Source organism: Conger conger, chromosome 1 (genome assembly GCF_963514075.1).
Source record: "Conger conger chromosome 1, fConCon1.1, whole genome shotgun sequence".
NCBI classification, from domain to species: domain Eukaryota; kingdom Metazoa; phylum Chordata; class Actinopteri; order Anguilliformes; family Congridae; genus Conger; species Conger conger.
In genome coordinates, this window is record NC_083760.1 from 79,010,577 (window position 1) to 79,031,131 (window position 20,555).

At 46.3% G+C, this 20,555-nt stretch overlaps 2 protein-coding genes across 5 annotated transcripts; both read left to right on the forward strand.

Annotated features, from left to right (window-relative positions):
• The first annotated feature begins 793 nt into the window (after window positions 1-793).
• pex5 (peroxisomal biogenesis factor 5) lies at window positions 794-15,982 on the forward strand. Of its 3 annotated transcripts, XM_061236146.1 has the most exons (17): window positions 794-1,132; window positions 3,948-4,128; window positions 4,426-4,464; window positions 5,159-5,276; window positions 5,849-5,995; window positions 6,576-6,666; window positions 7,290-7,380; window positions 7,669-7,791; window positions 8,565-8,678; window positions 9,212-9,295; window positions 12,595-12,714; window positions 12,914-13,057; window positions 13,341-13,411; window positions 13,779-14,000; window positions 14,472-14,637; window positions 14,753-14,910; window positions 15,736-15,982. In XM_061236146.1, exons 2-17 carry the CDS (start codon window positions 4,015-4,017, stop codon window positions 15,980-15,982), a joined length of 2,049 nt encoding a protein of 682 aa, XP_061092130.1. In that variant the 5' UTR covers window positions 794-1,132; window positions 3,948-4,014. The 3 variants fall into 3 exon arrangements, with proteins under 3 accessions (XP_061092130.1, XP_061092115.1, XP_061092121.1); XM_061236131.1 differs by lacking the exon at window positions 8,565-8,678 and having other exon boundaries at window positions 798-1,132; XM_061236137.1 differs by lacking the exons at window positions 7,669-7,791; window positions 8,565-8,678 and having other exon boundaries at window positions 800-1,132.
• A 125-nt stretch (window positions 15,983-16,107) lies between these two features.
• cdca3 (cell division cycle associated 3) lies at window positions 16,108-20,502 on the forward strand. 2 transcript variants are annotated; one of them, XM_061236239.1, is made up of 6 exons: window positions 16,108-17,211; window positions 17,580-17,730; window positions 17,849-17,969; window positions 18,134-19,291; window positions 19,652-19,737; window positions 20,162-20,502. In XM_061236239.1, the coding sequence occupies exons 2-6, from the start codon at window positions 17,590-17,592 to the stop codon at window positions 20,255-20,257; spliced, it is 1,602 nt and encodes a 533-aa protein (XP_061092223.1). In that variant the 5' UTR covers window positions 16,108-17,211; window positions 17,580-17,589; the 3' UTR covers window positions 20,258-20,502. The 2 variants fall into 2 exon arrangements, with proteins under 2 accessions (XP_061092223.1, XP_061092231.1); XM_061236247.1 differs by lacking the exon at window positions 16,108-17,211 and adding an exon at window positions 17,231-17,336.
• The last annotated feature ends 53 nt before the right edge of the window (window positions 20,503-20,555 follow it).

Genomic DNA, 20,555 nt, shown 5'->3' on the forward strand with positions numbered 1-20,555 from the left:
AAAAGAAAACAGCATTGTGTGTAATGTCAGCCTTGTTAGAGACCTCCATGTGAGGTGGAATCAAATGTGTCACCGTTGAGCTGCATACCTCACAGCGTCTTTATTTCTGCCTCTGAAGACTGTCTCCTTAATTCTACAATTTGGCTATGCATGCATTTTTACTTCGCCCATAGTGCTTGGAAGCAATTTGAACAAAAATAGTGCATATGATTACATTATCCACCACTATACCATGCAAAAGTTTTTATTGTTGAGAATGTTCACGAGTTATGTTTGGGTAATGAGTGTAACTGGTTATAGGCCGATACTATGAATTAACTCAGTAGACGTATACTAGAAGTTCCAGAACACTGCAGTGCTGTAGCTAGCTGGCAGTAAGTTAAACGTGTTAAACAAAATAAATGTTTATACTGTAGGAAACGGGTGCTTACAGAAGTCCAGGGCTTTGACCTTTGTGCTTATATACTGAGCCAGAATGGTACGCAAGTCTTGTCGCGCTGCCAAAGTTTAAACCCCTTATTTGCCACTGACATCCAAGGACATGTCGCAAACCCACACATACTCCAGCATGGAGCTGTTACGCCAATCACTTTGAGTTAATATTTAGACTACAGGCTAACGTAGCTATAACTATACAGCACTGCAACTGTGCGTTCACAAGCATCGTTGCACACATTCCCAGGGCGTTATTATATTATGATGTGCTGACAGTGAACACAGTGAATTCATCATATCTAAATAAACGGGTGAACAAAAATACATCTGCAAAACAGTATGATATCTGCGAACAAAGACCAACATAGACCAACCGCGTCAGACGTAGCCGAAGCGGTCGATTCTTTACGCAAATTCCGTAACTTCAATCGTTTCCATATTTTCATGTGATAGTTACCCTCGCGCAAGTATCGTCTCTGAATAGTATGAAGAGGATTAGCTAGTTAGCTAGCTAAGTGACTGCCTCCTTGTAGTTTAGTCTACATGCAGTAGCTAGCTATTGAGGGTATTAGGAAAATAAAGACAGGCAGACGGAGACAGATAAATGCGCATCGTTGGAGATTATATCTAGATATAGGTAGCTGGCTAGTTGTTGAGACAGAGAGGAAAGAGGCAAGGATTCTCGTCAGTGTGAGTGGTAAGTTGTGCTTGGCTAGCTAGGTAACGTTAGCTAGCTCCATCTATGGAATGTAATTTAACTGTAGTTAGCTAACGTGAGCTAACTTACATGTTGTAATGTTTGCTTTTAACATTTCTCCACATGTCCTGGTTGAACAAGCCAGCTAACTAACTAGCTGCTTTGATCAGTCTCTCGTTGCTTATTAGCTATAATAACATGGCCAACAGTTTGTTGCATGCAGCTGGCTAGCAAGCGACTTATCTTTTCTTGTTTTCAGTGTAACATCATAGCTACTTGATTTAGCTAGCTACCAATATATTAAAGCAATTGTCGGCTAGCTTGCAAGCTACCTTAACACTAACGTTAAACGCAAAAATGTTTGACAGTGGCAGAGTGCTTGGTAAACTTGCATGTTAGCTTGACACGTTTCTTTTTTGAACTATTTCTGAATAGCAATGCTAACTGTCACTATTGTCAGAACACGTCTGAAATTACTGGTCATAATCTGGATTTTGAGATGACTCAGTTAAAGGGGGGTCATTTCTCAAATCACGACATGGTAGTATTCACGTGCATGAATGATCCGTCGAATATAGCGAGCTAGCTACTCATTATTAAATTTACTAACATTAGGCTAGCCAACCTCAACTGCAACTGCAGTGTGTTGTCTAATCGCAGAATGCAATACACGTAGCCTATCTAACGTCTAAGGGTAATCTGTTGTTTCATTAATCAGGATTCTGTCACTGTTGATAAGGTCAAACGGTGACGCATTTGTCAATGTTTGTTATAATTGGAAGTCTTATTCTTTTATTTCTTTTTCTTTTTCTTTTTTACCCAAAAAAGCTTCATTAGAATTTAAATAATGGTTTTTTCAAGTTATTTAACTACCTTCCTCCTGTCATGCGTTATACAGTGTGGAGTTTATTTTTTTCTTTGACTGAAAGGTTTGTGGCTTGTTATTAAAAACCAAAACAACATTATTTTAACAGCGATTTGATGCAAATAGGCAGTTACTTTAATATTTCTGTAACATGAAGGCATATCATTGCATTGTTTTGTAGGCTAGACCAGTCTTTCCCAACCTCAGTCCTTGGGACCCCCCCTGGGTATGCTGGTTTTTGTTACAACCAGGGTTGAAATACCAACATTTTAACAAGCTGTCAATTTTCTTAATTGGGTGCTTTTCATGTTTAGAGGAATTATTTCCCCTCTTAAGCCATATTATGGCAGAAATAGCTAGCTATGCTTGGCTTGAAGAATATAAATCCTATGTCCACATTGTACTTCTTGTGCCATATTACAAACAATTACATAAGAAATGTAACAAAATGTTTCAATTGATCAAATTGGATGAGTCAATAGGCTCATAAGTAGGTTGTTGAATGCATGTGTTTCAGTTCAATAATAATTTTATCCTTGAATTTATTACTATACAGGTTTGTCTTGTATCATTTGCTTTGTCTTTGAATTTTTCATTATCTGGCAAATTGTTAGTTTTTGCGACCATGCCTATATTTTCACCAATTAGGGACATATTGATTCACCTCAGTCTTTAATTTAAGCAATTAAATAATGTTGGTGCCTCTTGTTATATAATTGTTTGCAATATAGCATAATAAGCACAACTGGAATATCAGACTACAATTCTTCATGTCATGCTTAGCTATTTATGACATTAAAAAAGTTTTAAAAAGGTAAATAATCCGTCTAGACATGAAAAGCACCTAATTAAGCAGCTTGTTAAAATTCTGGGATTACAACTGTGGTTGGAACTAAAACTGTACACAGGGGAACCACTGGGCTTGATTATGTGTTTGCTGTTGGCTTAAAGGTCTCAGTAATTGTATTTCAGTAAATTACATTTGTAAGGGAACTAACATTGCATGCCATTATACAATTCTAGGAGTCTTTCCATTGTGTTTCTAGTGTAGTTCAGCACAGGTTTCAGCACCGTTGTTCAGTACTGGGTGCAATTGCAGACTGGGAGTCAGTAAAACATGTAGTGCTTCTGATTGAGATGCACCAATGGGATCGAGGAGTTAGCTTTTGGAAATGCTTTTAAATGTATGAAATCTGATTTGGCAAAAGCTTGAGTTCTTTCAAAATATTTACAAAAGCTCAAAAGTCCCACTTCCCAATGTAAAGCCTGTTTCCACAAGTCAGACAGATTTGTGCTGATTGTGTTTCTTTAATGTGATGGCATTTTTATATCTTGCATAATAATTTAGAAACCCAAGATGTGTGCATGTACACAGGATTCATTTCATGTCCTACAAATCTGGCATGTTTTGTAGGCAGAATTGCTGACTTTTTTTGGTATGAGGCACTGGGTTTTTGAAGGCAGTGTGTATATATATTTTTTACTTTTGCTGTGCCCTTACAGTCCTGTGTGTAGATCTTGCACATTGAGGTGGTATAATATAGTCTGAATATGATAATGTGGCGCATTATTAATATCTTTGGATTGTCTTTTTAACCTAGCTGTGTGCTTGCTTCCAGGATTACTGTATGTCATTAGAAGCGCTGCTTTTGTGTCTGGTTTGCAGTCTGTGTTTTTTGGGTTGTTTCTGTTCTTTTATCCTTTCCAGGTGTTTGTCTGTTGTACTCAATCCCCCGTCACTATCCATGTGTCTCCCATTTGCCTCTGAATGTTGTATACTCCTAGATGGTTGCAACAAAGTCGCCAGGAAATTAATTCAATAAAACCATCTGAAATCCTTTAGTCAAGACCATTTCCAAGATGGTTGCTACAAGTCACCAGGAAATTAATTCAATAAAACTGTCTGAAAATGTTCAGTAAATACCGTTTCTCTCATGTTTTGTCTTGAAGGATCCACGTTGTGATTGGCTTGCCAATCTGAGTTCTGCCCTGGGAGTTGGTCCTGCCCTGTGTTGCCATGGCGATGCGGGAGCTTGTGGAGGCAGAATGTGGGGCAGCCAATCCCCTCATGAAGCTTACCGGTCAAATGACCCAAGAGGGCGGGGCTTGGAGGCATAGGGCATCACCTGCTGTAAGTATTCCACATTTACAATCCAGTTAACCTGTCATTTTAGATTAATCATTTTATTACTTATTTTTTAGTTATTTCCAATCTCAATGCAAGTTGTCGATATGCATTTATTCTTATTCTTGTTTGCTCTGTGAATTTTTTAAATGTCACCACAGTTACCATGCTATTAAAGTATTCCAATAATATTACATTGACCTAGCATCATAGGAACCGTTGTGTCTTGACATGAACAAACTTTATTGATCTCCACTGGGGAAACTCATCGTAATCGCTCTTCTTTGCCTTCTTCCTTTTCAGATACCCCCCACTCCCATTGAGATTGCAACTGAGGAGGAGGTCAGTATCAATATTAGCATTGTATTCTTTCACTAATGTTCCTCGAACATGACTCAGATTGATAACTAGATGCAGTGCAATGTTAGCATGTGATTCTGTCACATGACTCTGCGGCATGGCTTCCAAAATGGCCACGGTGCAAACTGAACTGACATTCATGTGGTTCTTCAAGCTAATTGTACTGACGCAAGCCCCAGGGTAAACGTGAGCCCCCCTGTACCATTTAAATGCGCAGTTCTGACATGCTGAGCTAACTGTGAGCCCCCCTGTACTGTTTTAATGTGCAGTTCTGGGTAACTGTACTGTTTTAATACGCAGTTCTGAGGTAACTACTGTTTTACTGCGCAGTTGTGAGGTAACTGTACTGTTTTACTGCGCAGTTGTGAGGTAACTACTGTTTTACTGCGCAGTTGTGAGGTAACTACTGTATTAATGCGCAGTTGTGAGGTAACTGTACTGTTTTACTGCGCAGTTGTGAGGTAACTGTACCGTTTTACTGCGCAGTTGTGAGGTAACTGTACCATTTTACTGCGCAGTTGTGAGGTAACTACTGTTTTACTGCGCAGTTGTGAGGTAACTGTACTGTTTTACTGCGCAGTTGTGAGGTAACTGTACTGTTTTACTGCGCAGTTGTGAGGTAACTGTACTGTTTTACTGCGCAGTTGTGAGGTAACTGTACTGTTTTACTGCGCAGTTGGTGAGCGAGTTTCTGCAGGCCCCTCCCCGGCCTCCTCACAGCTTCGACATGGGCCAGCTGCTGGAGGAGATGCAGCAGATAGACCAGCAGAGCTACAGGCAAGCCCCACAGAGAGGTACGTTACATTACTTTACAGTTATTTAGCTGACGCTTTTATCCAACGCCACTTACAGTTGATTTGACTAAGCAGGGGCCAATCCCCCCTGGGCCTTGCTCTAGGGCCCAACAGCTGCACCGATCTTATTGTGGCTACACTGGGGCTTGAACCACCAACCTTCCAGGTCGCAGTCAAGCACCTTAGACTCTAGACTGTAGGCTGCCCCACTGCACCACAGCTATACCACCATGGTAAACATCACCGTTTTGTGATGTATACCATGGTGCAGCTCATTTGTGTACCCTGCTCATTTGTACTTTTGTTCCTTAACACCAGGGCTGCTCAACCCTGTTCCTGGAGGTATGCCTTCCTGTTGTTTTCCATTCCATTTTAACCCTAGTTTGACATGCCTGTTCTATTAATGAACAGCTAAACGAGATCTCTAGCGGTTTGATAATAATTTCATTTTGTTAGTGTTGGAATGAAAACCTACAGGACGGTAGATCTCCAGGAGCAGGGTTGAGCAGCCCTGAGTTACTCTCCTTCTGCCACTGCAGTGTGATGTACTGTTTTGTCTGTTATGTGATTAGCTCCAGGTGTGGCGGCTCTGGCGCTATCGGGCGATTGGGCGGCAGAGTTTTTGAACGCCCCGGAATCCACCGCTTCTCCCGGACAGCTGGGACTCGGTGATGCGTCCGACTCCGATTGGACCAGAGAGTTCATCACTGATGCAACAGGCATGTTGTCTTTGTTCCATTTGTTTATTTACAGGCATTTGTTCTGGTTTCATTTATTTCGGGCATATGTTTTGTGCGCTCCATCTGGGTGCATACGCTCACTCTGGTCTCCACTACAGGGTTCAAATCCCCTATTTGCTCTTATTTGTCATAGACAAACACTTTTCTACTGCTGGAACGATAACATTACCTGGTAGTGAACCTCACTTCAGCTATGAGCTGAAATGTTTGCTATAGTTTGAATGCTTACTATTAACAGTTACAATCACACTGTTCTTGCTGACTTGTTTTGTCATTGTGAACAGGTGAGGGATAATTCATTAAGTCAAGGTATAGATTGCTTGTTCTGGTTCTGTTGGCTTACAAAATAAATGGTTTGTATATCACAGCTCAAGGCAGTGGTGAATTAATGACAAATTCATACATTATTATTAAAGTGCCCTGTAAATTTAGAGATTAGATGACCCAGAACTGTCTTTAGACATATGTAAAAGCGTGTGTGTGTCGTGGCGTGTGTGTGTGTGTGTTGTGGCGTGTGCAGGGTTTCTCTGACTGAGGTTTCTGCTGCTCTATTTCTCAGACCCTGGCCGCTGGGCGGAGGAGTATCTGGAGCAGTCGGAGGAGAAGCTGTGGCTGGGGGACTTGGGGGAGAAAGAGCAGGACAGAGAATGGTGAGAGAAAGCGCTAGCACAATGCAGACAGAGGGAGGGAGAGAGAGATGGAGGGATAATGGTACTAACGCCACAGCCGGGAGGCCTTGAGGAAGCTGAAAGGTGGGGTGACGAGGGACATTGTTATATGTCCTTGAATATGGCACTTGACACTCAGAATCCTTCCTGATACTGTATGCATTCACTGCCTACCCTTTTGCTTCTGAAATAATGTGAATACCGTTAATGGAACTCAAAATGATTTGGAGAGAGGTGTGGGTAAAGGTGAGAGGCAGTTTTACGTGAGCGGAAAATAATTTGGTGCTATTGTTTACATTACATTATAGTCATTTAGCATAATGGCTGTATTGTATAATGTTCTCCAGAGCGATGTACGATTAAGTGCAAATCGTAACCAGGGACATGTGTGCTGAAAACCCGAGAGGGAAGTACTGTTCCAAGTGCTCAAGTGATCACATGGATAAAAAGTTGAACCCTTGTAGAATAATCAGATAACTGTCCGGTAGCAATACCACAGTTGGCAGCTAGAATTCCACGATTAGTAAAATGATTCAAAGCAGGCCTTGTGTGAAGCATAATTTTAAAGTTTTTAAAAGCTCTCTGTCACTCTCCGAATCTCTCAGGACACAAGAGTATCAGCCAGGGGAGGAGCTAAAACAAACAGCCAATGAACTTCTTGCTAAGGTCGATGACCCCAAATTACAAAATACTGAAGTGAGTTCATTTTTCTTTTCACCAAGCCTGTGCGTGTCTGTTTACGTACTTTCATTTTTTGTGCGTATGTGTTTATTTTCTCTTTGTACATACATGTTTTTTTTTTGTTTTTTTTTACATGTCTCTCTCTCCCCTACCTCTCCCGTATCTCCCCTAGTGAAGTTTTCTTGTGATGGCTGTAGCCGTGTATATTTATTTAAGTTTATTTGGTGTGAAAATGAGATGTAGTTAGCCACTAGCTATAGTCATGTAATTGCCATTGTTGTGTTGTTGTTGTCTGTCGTGTAGTTCCTGCGGTTCATTAGGCAGATTGGCGAGGGCAGTGTGACAGTGGAGGACAGAGCAGGCAAACTGAACACAGATAGAGCTCAGGCCAAGGAGGCTCAGCACTGGGCCTCGAACATCAACCAGGTAGGACCCCCAACTGCAAGGGCGCACAAATTTGCATAGTGCACCGAGAAACTGAAGCAATCTGTGCTGGCCATTTTGGCTCCGGTTTCTCTCATTCACTTGACAAGAGCAACATCGTTTTCGTAAAGCTTAGCATGCTGCTTTGTGCAACAGGTTACATGCTAAGCTAGTTTAGCTGAAAATCAGCTAGCCAGCCAGTGGCAAGCTAACAAACAGAAAAGCTGAAACCATTATTTGGGTCAAAGATCTCAGTAGTCTTGAAACTAACATGATAATTTAATTGTTCTGGCTGAATACAAGTTGGATGCTTGTATTTCTGTGAAGTAATGCAGTCTGGCCCGTTGTGATAAAATGCCTCGGTAAGCTAATGGCAAGCCGCAGGGTGATTCCGTAGAGAGGAAACGGTCTAATTTATACGCTGTTATAGGCTGTTGATGGATAAAGCTAGGAAAACTGTGACAGGAACTTCCCGGTGTCACAGCTTGGTTTCCACAGAGCTATGGAGCCTTTCAGTGAGCGAGCACATAATATAACATCTCAATTGACTTTAAATGTGATTGCTGGTTGACTGTATCTAACCAACAGAACCGGGCCTTCTCATTTGTCCTGCATTCAATTTCCCCCTTTTATCCCATTTTTCAACCGCCCCATCCTTGCTAAACCCACCCGTCCGCTACCTGTGCAAACCTGGCCCAATCCATATTACAATCCTGCCACACACTCCCAAAATGGCCCCCCTCCCCCCTTCCTTTCCCTCACCACTGCTACTAAAGTTCCTGCAGCAGACTCAGGGGGGGCCTGTGCAAGTGGAAACTCAAGAGGGCAAAGAGAAGATTGACAAAATTAAAGCTAATCATGCGCAGCAGTGGGCTACTGTCCTCAGGCAGGTAGGCTGCCCCCTGCTGGTCACTGTAATTCAGCAGCTTGTCAGTAGTGTTTTATTATTATTTGAAAAAAACGTTTTGGTTTTTTTTGGCATTGTGCTGTGCAGCTCCTAAAAGCATAGTTAATTTGAGAGCTTTTGGTCAGGCTTTTTGTGCTTGTACGTTTCTGTCTTGTCTTCTTTATTTTGCCTTTGTTTGCTACACGATACACGATCATGCATAGCGTGTCTGCACTAGCTGCAATGTTACTGCAGTTAATTAACAGAATGGCAATGACATGGTGCCCTTTCAGTAAAGACTGCGTAGCCACTCATAGGTAGAAATGAAGGGAGGGAAAGAAGGAGAGAGTTTAAGGTTCTCTGTGGTCAGCCCCCTCCCCTCCATTCACCCCCCCCCCTCCTTTCATTCTTCTCTCCCTCTGTTTCTCTGTGAGTTTACTGTCAAAGGGTGTGTGCGTTGTGTCTGTGCGTCTCTGCTGCAGTGCGTAAAAAAAAAAAAAGAGGCCCCTGTCACCGCTCTCCCCGTTTGGTCCCCAGGTGCCCGCGGAGTCTGTGGAGTCATGGGTAGACGAGTTCACGACCTCAGGACCAGATTTCCAGCAGGCCAAAGCGGCCGTGGAGGTGAGAGCGAGATGAAGAAGGATCGGCCATTTTTCATTTCATGATTGAAGCCGTTTAGTGAAGGGGAATTTTTTCAATTTAGCCACTTTAGCCAGACATTCTATCCAAAGCGACTCGGAAGTTTGTGCTAGACATGACAATCGAACCCCCGGATGACCGAGACAAAGGCCAAATTACAGTCAGATAAGCACCACAGTCAACTTGTGGGGCTTTATGACATGCAAAATAAAGGGAGAAGAAGGGTTAGCTCTTTTTTTTTTATAGCTGAAGAACACTGAATTTTAAGTGGTGAAAAGTTGAGGCAGCCAGGTGACCAGAGGAGACTGAACACAGAGATTTATTCAGTGTGCTGTAAACCAATGTGGTGAGATTTGTAATTGCACAGGTCTGCAATCGCACAGGTTATTTTGCCTCGGCTGTGTGAAAGCTGGATTGTGTTGAGAGAGGAGAGTGAAAACGAGGGTATACAAGGCGCCATTCTGTTCCGGTGTTCCCACTTTTCAGTGAAATGAGGGATGGGTCTTGAGTGAGCATCCTGCCTGTTGGTATACCAGGATTGCGTGTAGCACGTTTTGCATGTTGTTAACTGTAACGAAACTCATTGTGTTTGCGAACACCTAGTTAGCTCACCATGTTCCGAACAGTGCAACAGTTTCATGAAAAAAAACAACCAAAAAAAGCTTTTTTTGTGTTTGTGTGTAAAGTATAATTCCTTCTAAAACGGTCTTCCGAACACAGGGACGTTGTGCAGTTATTTGTCATTTTCTCTATAATTATTGGTCAAATTCAAATAAAGTGTTTTAGTGTCTGGAATAGTCAATAAGCAACCATAATCATAAACCACATTCCTCAGGAGAGAAGCGGCCACTTCCCCGTGTTCTGTTGCGAACACGGTGAGTTAACCGTACCTCTCTGAAAGGTGTGATATTGAATACCTGGAGGGCAGGAAAACAGACTGCATTTAAATAATCGCCCCGTTTCCTCCCACAGACCTACATTACATTACATTACATTAATGGCATTTGGCAGATGCTCCTATCCAGAGCGACATACAGTTGATTAGACTGATCCTCCCCTGGAGCAATGCAGGGTTAAGGGCCCCAACGGCTGTGCGGATCTCATTGTGGCTACACCGGGGATCGAACCACCGACCTCGCGGGTCCCAGTACCTTAACCACTACGCTACAGGCCGCCCCCCAACACCTTAGTAATGTGGCTCACATTTCAATGCCTTGATGTGAAAGGCCCTTGACAGCAGATGCATTTCGCATCTTATCTTGCATGAAGAGCAATGAGCACCAGCGAACAGCAGTCAACAGTCTGGCAGGTGAATTAAAGCTGGACTTTTGCCACCAAAAAAAGAAAAGAGTAATGAATTCTAAAATGATCTGACGGTTGGTATGCCCTGTGGCAGTCATGGTTCATGGCTGGAATGTGCTCTGTCGGTTTGCCGGAGCGCAGGCCCGTTTGGAGAGCCGCTACTCACCGTTAGCGGCGCGCAGGAGGACCGCACGTGTGCACGGCACCGGCAGGCTGCAGTCACACAATCAGCCTGTCGCTCTCGCTGAAGGAGAAGACTCTCTCCCCCCCCCGCAGTGTGACCTGCAGCGCTGTGTGCCTTCCACAGCAGACTGTGTGCCCCCTGCTTCAACAGCACAGCCCCCTGCAGTGTGACAGCAGACTGTGTGCCCGCTGCTTCAACAGCACAGCCCCCCTGCAGTGACAGCAGCGCTGTGTGCCCCCTGCTTCAACAGCACAGCCCCCTGCAGTGTGACAGCAGCGCTGTGTGCCCACTGCTTCAACAGCACAGCCCCCTGCAGTGTGACAGCAGACTGTGTGCCCCCTGCAGTGTGACAGCAGACTGTGTGCCCCCTGCAGTGTGACAGCAGACTGTGCCCGCTGCTTCAACAGCACAGCCCCCTGCAGTGTGACAGCACACTGTGCCCGCTGCTTCAACAGCACAGCCCCCTGCAGTGTGACAGCAGACTGTGCCCGCTGCTTCAACAGCACAGCCTCCCTGCAGTGACAGCAGACTGTGTGCCCACTGCTTCAACAGCACAGCCCCCTGCAGTGTGACAGCAGACTGTGCCCGCTGCTTCAACAGCACAGCCTCCCTGCAGTGACAGCAGACTGTGTGCCCACTGCTTCAACAGCACAGCCCCCTGCAGTGTGACAGCAGACTGTGTGCTCCCTGCTTCAACAGCACAGCTCCCTGCAGTGTGACAGCAGACTGTGTGCCCACTGCTTCAACAGCACAGCCTCCCTGCAGTGTGACAGCAGACTGTGCCTGCTGCTTCAACAGCACAGCCCCCCTGCCGCTCCGCTTTCTTCTCAGACGCACCGTTTCTGCCTCACCAAAGGTGACATAATGGTCGGTTTGTTGAGGGCTATTTTTAACAGGCCCTCCCCTCGCATTTTTGCCATTCATTTGAATCAAACTGGTATTGGCAGAGTTTAGGCCCGGTCCTGCTTGACCGGTTCAGGACTGGTTCATTTACAGCCTGCGCTTTCATCTGGAGACCTACCAAAGGGGGAGGAAGCATCTGTGGGATCAAAAGAACTTTATTATTTCTACTTTAGCACTTAGTACTTTAGTATTTTATTTTGTTTTTTAATTTAATTTATCTTGACACTGCAGTTGCGTACCTTATTAATGAGCCCTTCACCATGTGTACCAGACTGTAGACTGATTGTTTGCGAATTGTACCTTATCCAGCCTGTTCTATCGTTCTTCTAATGAACAATTAGAACTATTGTGTATGCATTTGCACTTTGTTGTATGTTGCTCTGTATAAGAGCGTCTGCCAAATGCCATTAATGTAATGTAATGACCTTTGGTATGCAGTTCCTGTACATCGCTTTGGATAAAAGCGTCTGCTAAATAAAATGCAGTGACATGGGTTTGCTTGTGGAGAGATGTGGATCTGTATTTTGCTTATGCTGTATGCCAACCAGCCACAATACAGTTGGAGTGTTTCCTGTGTGTTGCTTTTTCACAACTTTTCGAAGTGTGTGACCATGGCACAGGGAAGTGGGTTTATTTTATGGAGCAGTGCAAATTACAACACAGGAAAGGAAACGACTGAAAGACTCTGGAAGTACAGAAACCTCTTATAAAAGCTACCAAACGGAAAAGATCTCCAGGCAATTCGTTGCAACCTTTCATCGGTTGTACTTTGACATCAAAATATATTTAATAAATGTAGTTGTGACACGGCGATAGACGGTTTTTGTTTTTCTAGTCATGTTTCTATTATCTTTGTGAATTGAAATCTCAAAAATCTCTTCTTGCGCCCCAGAGCGACGTGGACTTCTGGGAGACACTGCAGCAGGAGTGGGAGGAAATGGCCAAGCGGGACGCGGAGAGTCACCCCTGGCTGTCCGACTTCGACCAGCTGCTGAGCTCCTCCTACGACAAGGTGCCCGTCCCTGCCTTGGCCTGATTTTAGAGGAGGGTCACAGGTGTCCGCTGCCCCTACTTCCCGTGCACTGCCCGTCTCCCTCCCCTGCCCCTCTCCTCTGTTCCAACAGGTGCGGCAAAGATTACTTAAAGTGGTCAAATTGCGGGGGCTATCTGTGCGCACACAAAAAGGTTTTGCTCTCTGGGGTCGTTGTCAGGGCTACCAGTTTGAGGAGGACAACCCGTACCTTTCGCACCAGGACCCCCTGAGTGAGGGGGTACGGAGGATGGAGGCGGGGGACATACCAGGGGCGGTGCGGCTCTTCGAGAGCGCCGTGCAGAGAGAACCAGAAAACCAGCTGGTGAGAATGCGGTTATTTTATCTTCAGTACTGTCTGTCATGTTTTGAAGATGTTTCACTCATTCTACCTCTTTTTTGCGCTCTCTCTCTCTGCATGTATCTCTCTCTCTCTCTCCCTCTCTCCCCCTCTCTCCCCCTCTCTCTCCCTCTCTCTCCCTCTCTCTCCCTCTCTCTCCCTCTCTCCCCCTCTCTCTCCCTCTCTCTCCCTCTCTCTCCCTCTCTCTCTCCCCCTCTCTCTCCCCCTCTCTCCCCTCTTTCTCCCTCTCTCCCCCTCTCCCTCTCAGGCGTGGCAGTATCTCGGAACTTGTCAAGCGGAAAATGAGCAGGAATTTGCTGCCATCAGCGCCCTCCGCAGGCAAGTATGGGAACAGCATCCGCAGTATCTGCTCTGAAGCGCGTGATATTGCCGTTTCAGTTTTCATGTATTAAATGTGCAAAACCGTGTGAGACGCCGACTCTCAGATCCCATTTAATGCTCTTTAAACCGTAAAACTTGAACATCGCAAGGACGTACCAAGTCCATATTTTGATTTCCATTTTTGCGATTGGAATGCCACTTTTACTGGGAAGTGACAAAATCGTATTTCACGTATTTATCCCTCACATCCGCACACTCTCTCTCTATCACCCATTTGGGTGCTCCTCTCCCGCTCCCTCCCTGCGCAGCCGTTACTCAGTGAATCTCACCCCTCTCCTCTCCCTCGCCGCCCTCCCTGTCTCAGATGTATAGAGCTGAAGAATGACAACCTGACGGCCTTGATGGCGCTGTCCGTCAGCTTCACCAACGAATCGCTGCACAGGCAGGCCTGTGAGACGCTGCGTGATTGGCTGAAGCACAACCCCAAGTACGAGCACTTGCTGCAGCAGTCGGAAGGAGAGCGAGAGAAGGATGGCGGGAGGGAGAGGGAGAAAGAGAGGGACAGGTTTGGATCACTACTCCCAGAGTGAGTAATACACCTAATTACCTACCTACTAAGTTATTCTACACCAGAAGTGCTTCTTTACTTCCTTTGACTAAACTGTGAACATCCTTATTAGGATTTTAAACTGTACTGTGACTTCAGTATAGTGCACCCTGGTTCCCCTTTGTTCATTTATCTTTGGGAGGAAGGACATTGTATTGCAATAATGCAAGCATAAATGGGCAGAGTTTGCGGTTTTGAAGATGCCATATCCCATAAGACGCTGGTGTTGACTGCATTTTAATTGATCACTTTAATAAAGTTTAGCTTCTTATAAATTAAACCCTCTTAAATATAGGAAACAAACCTTGTCTTGCCATATTCTACTTACCTGCTACCGTTTTCCTTTTGTGTTAAATTTATAAAAGGAAAGAAATGTATGAGTGGTAATTGCATGAGAGACAGCACTAACCCCCTCTCCCCGTACCCCGTGCCCTGTCCCCCGTCCCTCAGGTCCCTGTTCACTGAGGTACAGACTCTGTTCCTGAGCGCGGCGGCGGCCGACCCCGCCCGGGTGGACCCCCAGCTGCAGTGTGGGCTGGGGGTGCTGTTCAACCTGAGCGGAGAGTACGACAAGGCGGTGGACTGCTTCACCGCGGCCCTCTCCGTCACCCCACAGGTGGGCCTAACCCGTCCCCCTCTCGCCCCCTCCCCGTCCCCCTCTCGCCCCCTCCCTGAGAAACGGGGAATCAGGCCGACCCCAGTGTGACTCCCCCGCTCCCGTCTCATTCCAGGATTATCTGCTGTGGAACAAACTGGGCGCCACCCTGGCAAACGGAAGCCGCTCGGAGGAGGCTGTCGCCGCCTACAGGAGGGCCCTGGAACTGCAGCCGGGCTTCGTGCGCAGCCGGTACAACCTGGGCATCAGCTGCGTTAACCTGGGGGCTCACAGGTGAGAGACCGCAGTCTGCACACAGCTGTGTTAACCTGGGGGCTCACAGGTGAGAGACCGCAGTCTGCACACAGCTGTGTTAACCTGGGGGCTCACAGGTGAGTCTACACACAGCTGCGTTAACCTGGGGGCTCACAGGTGAGAGACCGCAGTCTGCACACAGCTGTGTTAACCTGGGGGCTCACAGGTGAGAGACCGCAGTCTGCACATCAAACGAGGGAAGGCTCAAGATACTTCATCTCTCCGTGTTTACCAAATAAAAATGGAGTTACTAGCCAAGCTTTTTGTCGGTGTCGGTCCAGCTCAGGAGTAATCACACAGCCAATATCGAACCAAAGCAGCATGCCTAATATCTAACAACATCAGCATATCTAACAATATCAGCGTACTGAAAATCTAACTATCAGCATACCAAATATCTAACATTATCAGCATTTCTAACAATAACGGCAGACCTAATATCAATACCTAATACCTAATATCTAACAATGTCAGCATACCTAATATGGTTGGCATTTATATAGCGCCTTTATCCAAAGAGCTGTACAATTGATGCTTCTCATTCACCCATTCATACACACACTCACACTCGCACACCAACAGCGATTGGCTGCCATGCAAGGCACCAACTATAATATCTAACAATATCAGCCTACCTAATATCTAACCATATCAGCATACCTAACACCTAATGCCTAACAATATCAGTATTTATATATAACTACCAATATCAACTATACCTAATATCTAACACCATCAGAATAGCTAGTATATCCGCACTGAATGTCCTAAACCCCTGTGGTTCCCTCTCCCCGCCCGTCACAGGGAGGCAGTGGAGCACTTCCTGGAGGCCCTCTCCCTGCAGAGGCAGGCGGCCGGGGAGGGCGAGGGCGGAGCCGGGCGGGGCGCCGGAGCCGCGGCCGCCATGATGTCGGACAACATCTGGTCCACGCTGCGCATGGCGCTGAGCATGATGGGAGAGAGCCCGCTGTACGCGGCCGCCGACCGCCGCGACCTGGACACGCTGCTGACGCACTTCGCCCGAGGGGAGGGCGAGGGGGGGCCGGACTGAGGCCGGCCGGGGGCCGGGGGAGGGGGGGCCATCGAGTGCGAGTGCATGAGGATGAGTGGAGGAAGGGACAGGTGCTTGGGAGAGAGGGAGAGGGAGAGAGAGAGGGCGGGGGAGAGCGAGCGACTGAGAGAGAGAGAGAGAGAGAGAGAGAGAGAGAATGTGAGGGAGCGAGACTGATTGAATTGCTGTAACAGCTGACTTAATCACTAAACGAAGGAGAGATCGACTGGTGCTTTCACAGACCGGCTGAGATGTGTCTTGGTTACTGATGGGGCCGGCCAACGCACCAGGACACTGTCACTAATGTTGCCGGCAGCTGGCTGAGGTGGGAGGATGGGTTGATATAGTGGGGAAAATATAGTGACATGCAGAGAGGGAGAGGGCCTTCGTTCCCTTGTGCTCCGTTATTTACAGAAATTGCTGAAGTTGTAAAATAATTTGCTGAATTGTAAATGCTTCCGGCTATAATGTGTATTGTACCATAATTATTGTACTATTACTGTTTTCAGTCGTAATGCCAACTGTATGGATGATTGCTATAATCAAAAGCAATAAAGCTTCGATTCAAAATGAAAGGTTGCTTTATAATTAATTGTACCAACAGCTGTTGAAATTGTTTTTTTTAACTTTGCCACCTTTCCAATGCAAATGTATCTGGTATTTGAAAGAATATCAGGTGTAGCCATGTTTACTTTCTCTATGTTGCCATTTTATTACTGACCCCAATGAATACTTAATTCTGAGAGAAATTCAAGCGTGGATAATGTATGAATGTATCTGATACTGCATATAAGTTTACAGTATGTGCGAATGTTGATGTGTCCCAGCTGTCACAACTAAATTAAGTTACAACTTGTACTTTGCAACACTATTTATTACAGCCAATGGCAATGTAGTTCGTATATTTTGAAAAAAGCTGTTTGTCATTGTTCTTGTCGGCTTTTAAAACTCCGGACACGCCCATACATTGAATGATTTTGTGACGCGGACGGGCAACCAATGAATAAATCGCAGGGGTGGCGTTAGGTGCTCACTGATTGGCTAGTTTGAAAGTAACTGAAAAACATGAAACATGCTTCGATTTAAATGTTTCTGCTCCGCTTGAGAGAAATAATAAGTCCAGTCTAATCGGTAAGAACTAGGCTAGCAGTTAAGTAGGCATTCAATCAACTACGCTGGAAAGAGAACGTTGCAAACTTGAATTTACTAAATTATCGTTTGGGTTCAAGGTGAGTGTAATTCCGGTAACCAGAATGTAAGCTAAATTCCCATAGTTTTAAATCTGCACGTTAGTTGACAAGCAGACTTTAACGTTAGAGTTGGCTAACACAGCTAACGTTAGCGAGACTAACGGGTGAGTTTTTAATAGATGTTGCCTAGAATTGTTGCCTAGTCAAATACCCCACGATAGGCTAGCTACTAAACAAAATGTAACATGTGTCGATAACGTTGGTCTGTATGACTTGTATGTGCGTTGCGAACAAACATGCCAACTCTTCTATTAGCTAGCTAGTTAGGTAGTTCGTTATATACATGTTGTTCACGATCTTTGTCCAGTGCTACGTTTTATATTCGTGACAGTAATGTATTATTTCAGAGGCAAAGACATGGGCGCCAGTGAGAGCAAGATTGCCGTGGAAACTCCGAAACCGGACCGTAATCTCGGTCGCCAGATCAGAAACGATCGCCTCTCCCGACTTGTTGACCCTCGATCCCCGTCTACAGGGATTGACCGGACCCCAATACAGGTGAACGCAATATTTAATCGGCATAGTATTGGAAAGGAAGCCCATGGCTATTCTAACCTTACGTGGCGTTCTTGTTAGTTGGCTAGAGTGGTCAACACTGCGTTTACCGTTACTTCAGGTTGGAGATACCGCTGCCCGGGGTTCTGTGGAAGTGGAGTGCGAAGGCCCTGCCCTCACCGGTGATCCCCGGTCACCCTCTCCTGACATCAGCCGCACTCCAATGAAAGATGTGATGAGAGGTAAGCATTGCGGCAAAACCGTAGTTTTCTTACAGGTGTGCAATGCTTTCTTTGTGCTGTATTTTATAGTGCAGACAGGCAATTTGTCTGTTTGTCTGGACGCGGTAAGTTAGGATTTAGTTGTTGATGTTTGTGAACTTGTACTAACCCCCCCCCCCCTCTAGCCACCGTCCACTCCTTCGCCCGTCGCCTGGGGATGCTCTTCCTTAATGAAGGAGGGGACAGGGTCGCACCTTTGCCTCCCATGAAGTTATCCGAAGTGCACAGCCTCAGCCTTGAGGAAGAGGGAGGGATGGACTCGGTCAAGCCTTTCCTCCCTCCCCACCCCTCCTCAGATTCTGACGCTCTGGCCCCCGGCGTGTGCATCCCGCCGGCCCCGGCCTGCCCGGCGCACCAGGCCCGTGACGGCGAGGCCGCGTCCGCACACAGCGCCGCCAGCCAGGCAGAGGATGAGGGGCCGGAGGGCGGGGAAGTCGACGGGAGTCTGGAGTCGGAGGAGGCGACCACGGACGACGATCTGCCTCTCAACAAGGAGCTGAGTCTGAGCCTTCTGGCCTGCCACGATGGGGAGGCTTCCTCCGACGTCTCTGACGACGCCTCCCGTCCGCACTCTCCTCTCCCTGACATCGAGCCCTGCGGATATTTAGACCAGGAGGTCTGTCCGTCCCCCACCCCTGCTCCATTAGACCCGGAGGCCTGTTTATCCCCCACCCCTGCTCCATTAGACCCGGAGGCCTGTTTATCCTCCACCCCTGCTCCATTAGACCCGGAGGTCTGTCCTTCCCCCACCCCTGCTCCATTAGACCCGGAGGCCTGTTTATCCCCCACCCCTGCTCCATTAGACCCGGAGGCCTGTTTATCCTCCACCCCTGCTCCATTAGACCCGGAGGCCTGTCCGTCCCCCACCCCTGACTCTGTTCCGCCATCGAGCGCCGAGGTGTCCCTCACCACCTCCCCTACCTGTGGTGATGTCGCTGAACCCCAGAGTGACTCCGCTGACTCTCCAGCCAAACTTGAATCGGGTGCAGAAGAGTCCCCCAAACCTGCCGCAGCCGACCCCGCTCCCAGTCGTAACGAGAACCCCCGAGCCCAGGCTGGGTGGGACCACATGGGAGTGAAACTCCCCACGTTTAGCACTAAGAGTCCCAGCCAAGTGGTGTTCAAGCCCCAGTGGCTGGGCGTGGGGTTTGGGGTAACAGGCGTGAGAGCGAGAGGGGTACAGGGGAAAGCCAAAGGGAGCTCCTCCCCCCTCTCTGTCCGCGTAGGAGGAAGGAAAGCTGGGAACGAAAACCGAGGACCAGTGGCTAAACAGAAGCAGAGAGGTAACTGCAAGTTTTTTATTTTTTATTACTATTATTATTTTTTTAAATATACATTATATGTTTGTACATGTAACAGGGCTTTACAGTTTTTTTTTTTTCCCCCCAAGTTCAAAAATGAAGGTGCACACTAATGCATCCCAGTTAGTAGTTTAGTTAGTTAGATTACAAAGTATTTTTTTCCTGTTAGCAGGAACAAATGTTCCTAAACTGGGATCACTGTAGAGCCATGTGTAATCAGCCTACCTGTTTACAGTGTTCAAAAAGATTTTCCACTTCCTCTCAGATTGTCTGTATTCTGCTGCTATTCAGTCGGCCAGCTGTGCTCTGCCCCTCACTTCCCCCCCCCGTTTTCTTCCACAGAGAGGTGCGCTAAAGCACTGGCCAGCGAGGGCCGCTCCCCTCTGCAGATCCTCAAGGCAAACTCCCCCCTGGAGCACAGCTCACAGGTATGCATCGCACGCAGCGTGTTAAGCAAACATCGGTGTTGAATTGTGAATAGTTTTAAGAGGAACTGCACTCACTGCTTCAGCCTGGCTCCGCCTGTTCCATAGTTTTGAAAAATGCTTCCTGGTGTGGGTGGAGCCGGTGCGTCGATCTCATTTGCATAAATCATTCTTTACGCAAATGAATTCCTACAGCACGGCTGTTTCTGCTTCATGAAACTCATACTGTCAAACTAGGCTTTGCAGATCAAATATGAACTAAAAATTTCTCACCTCAAATGTATTCATGGACATATTTTAGTGGACTGCTCGGGTGGAATATGAGAATCTTCGCACTTGGCTCTCCAAAGGGCTTTTTAGCACAATGCTTTCGCTATGATGATATTTTGGTACAGCAGTGACTATATATATTTTTTCCCCCTTTCAGATGAAGCTGAAGATCTCCACTCCTGACAGGCAAAGACTGGGTCAGGTTGACAGACGTGCCTTAACGCTCTCCCTGAACAAGGAGAACCAGAGATAGGGGACCGAGTGCATGAATGGACCAATGAACTAAACTGGACTCGGAGAAAGTTAATCATATGAAGAAACTTACTTTGCCATGTACAGTGTGACTACACAAAGGATGTGTTTCATATGAAATTCACACTAATCTCAGTTTTCACCGCACTGCCATCTTAATCTTTGCTTAACTTGTAAATGTCCTTGTCAGTGTCTCCCTGTGCTGTTTTTATCTGTTTTGTAAATAAAAAGTTGTATTAGCCTTTACTCTTGATTTACTTGAACCCACACCCCATGTGTCACTGCACTAAGTAGATCAC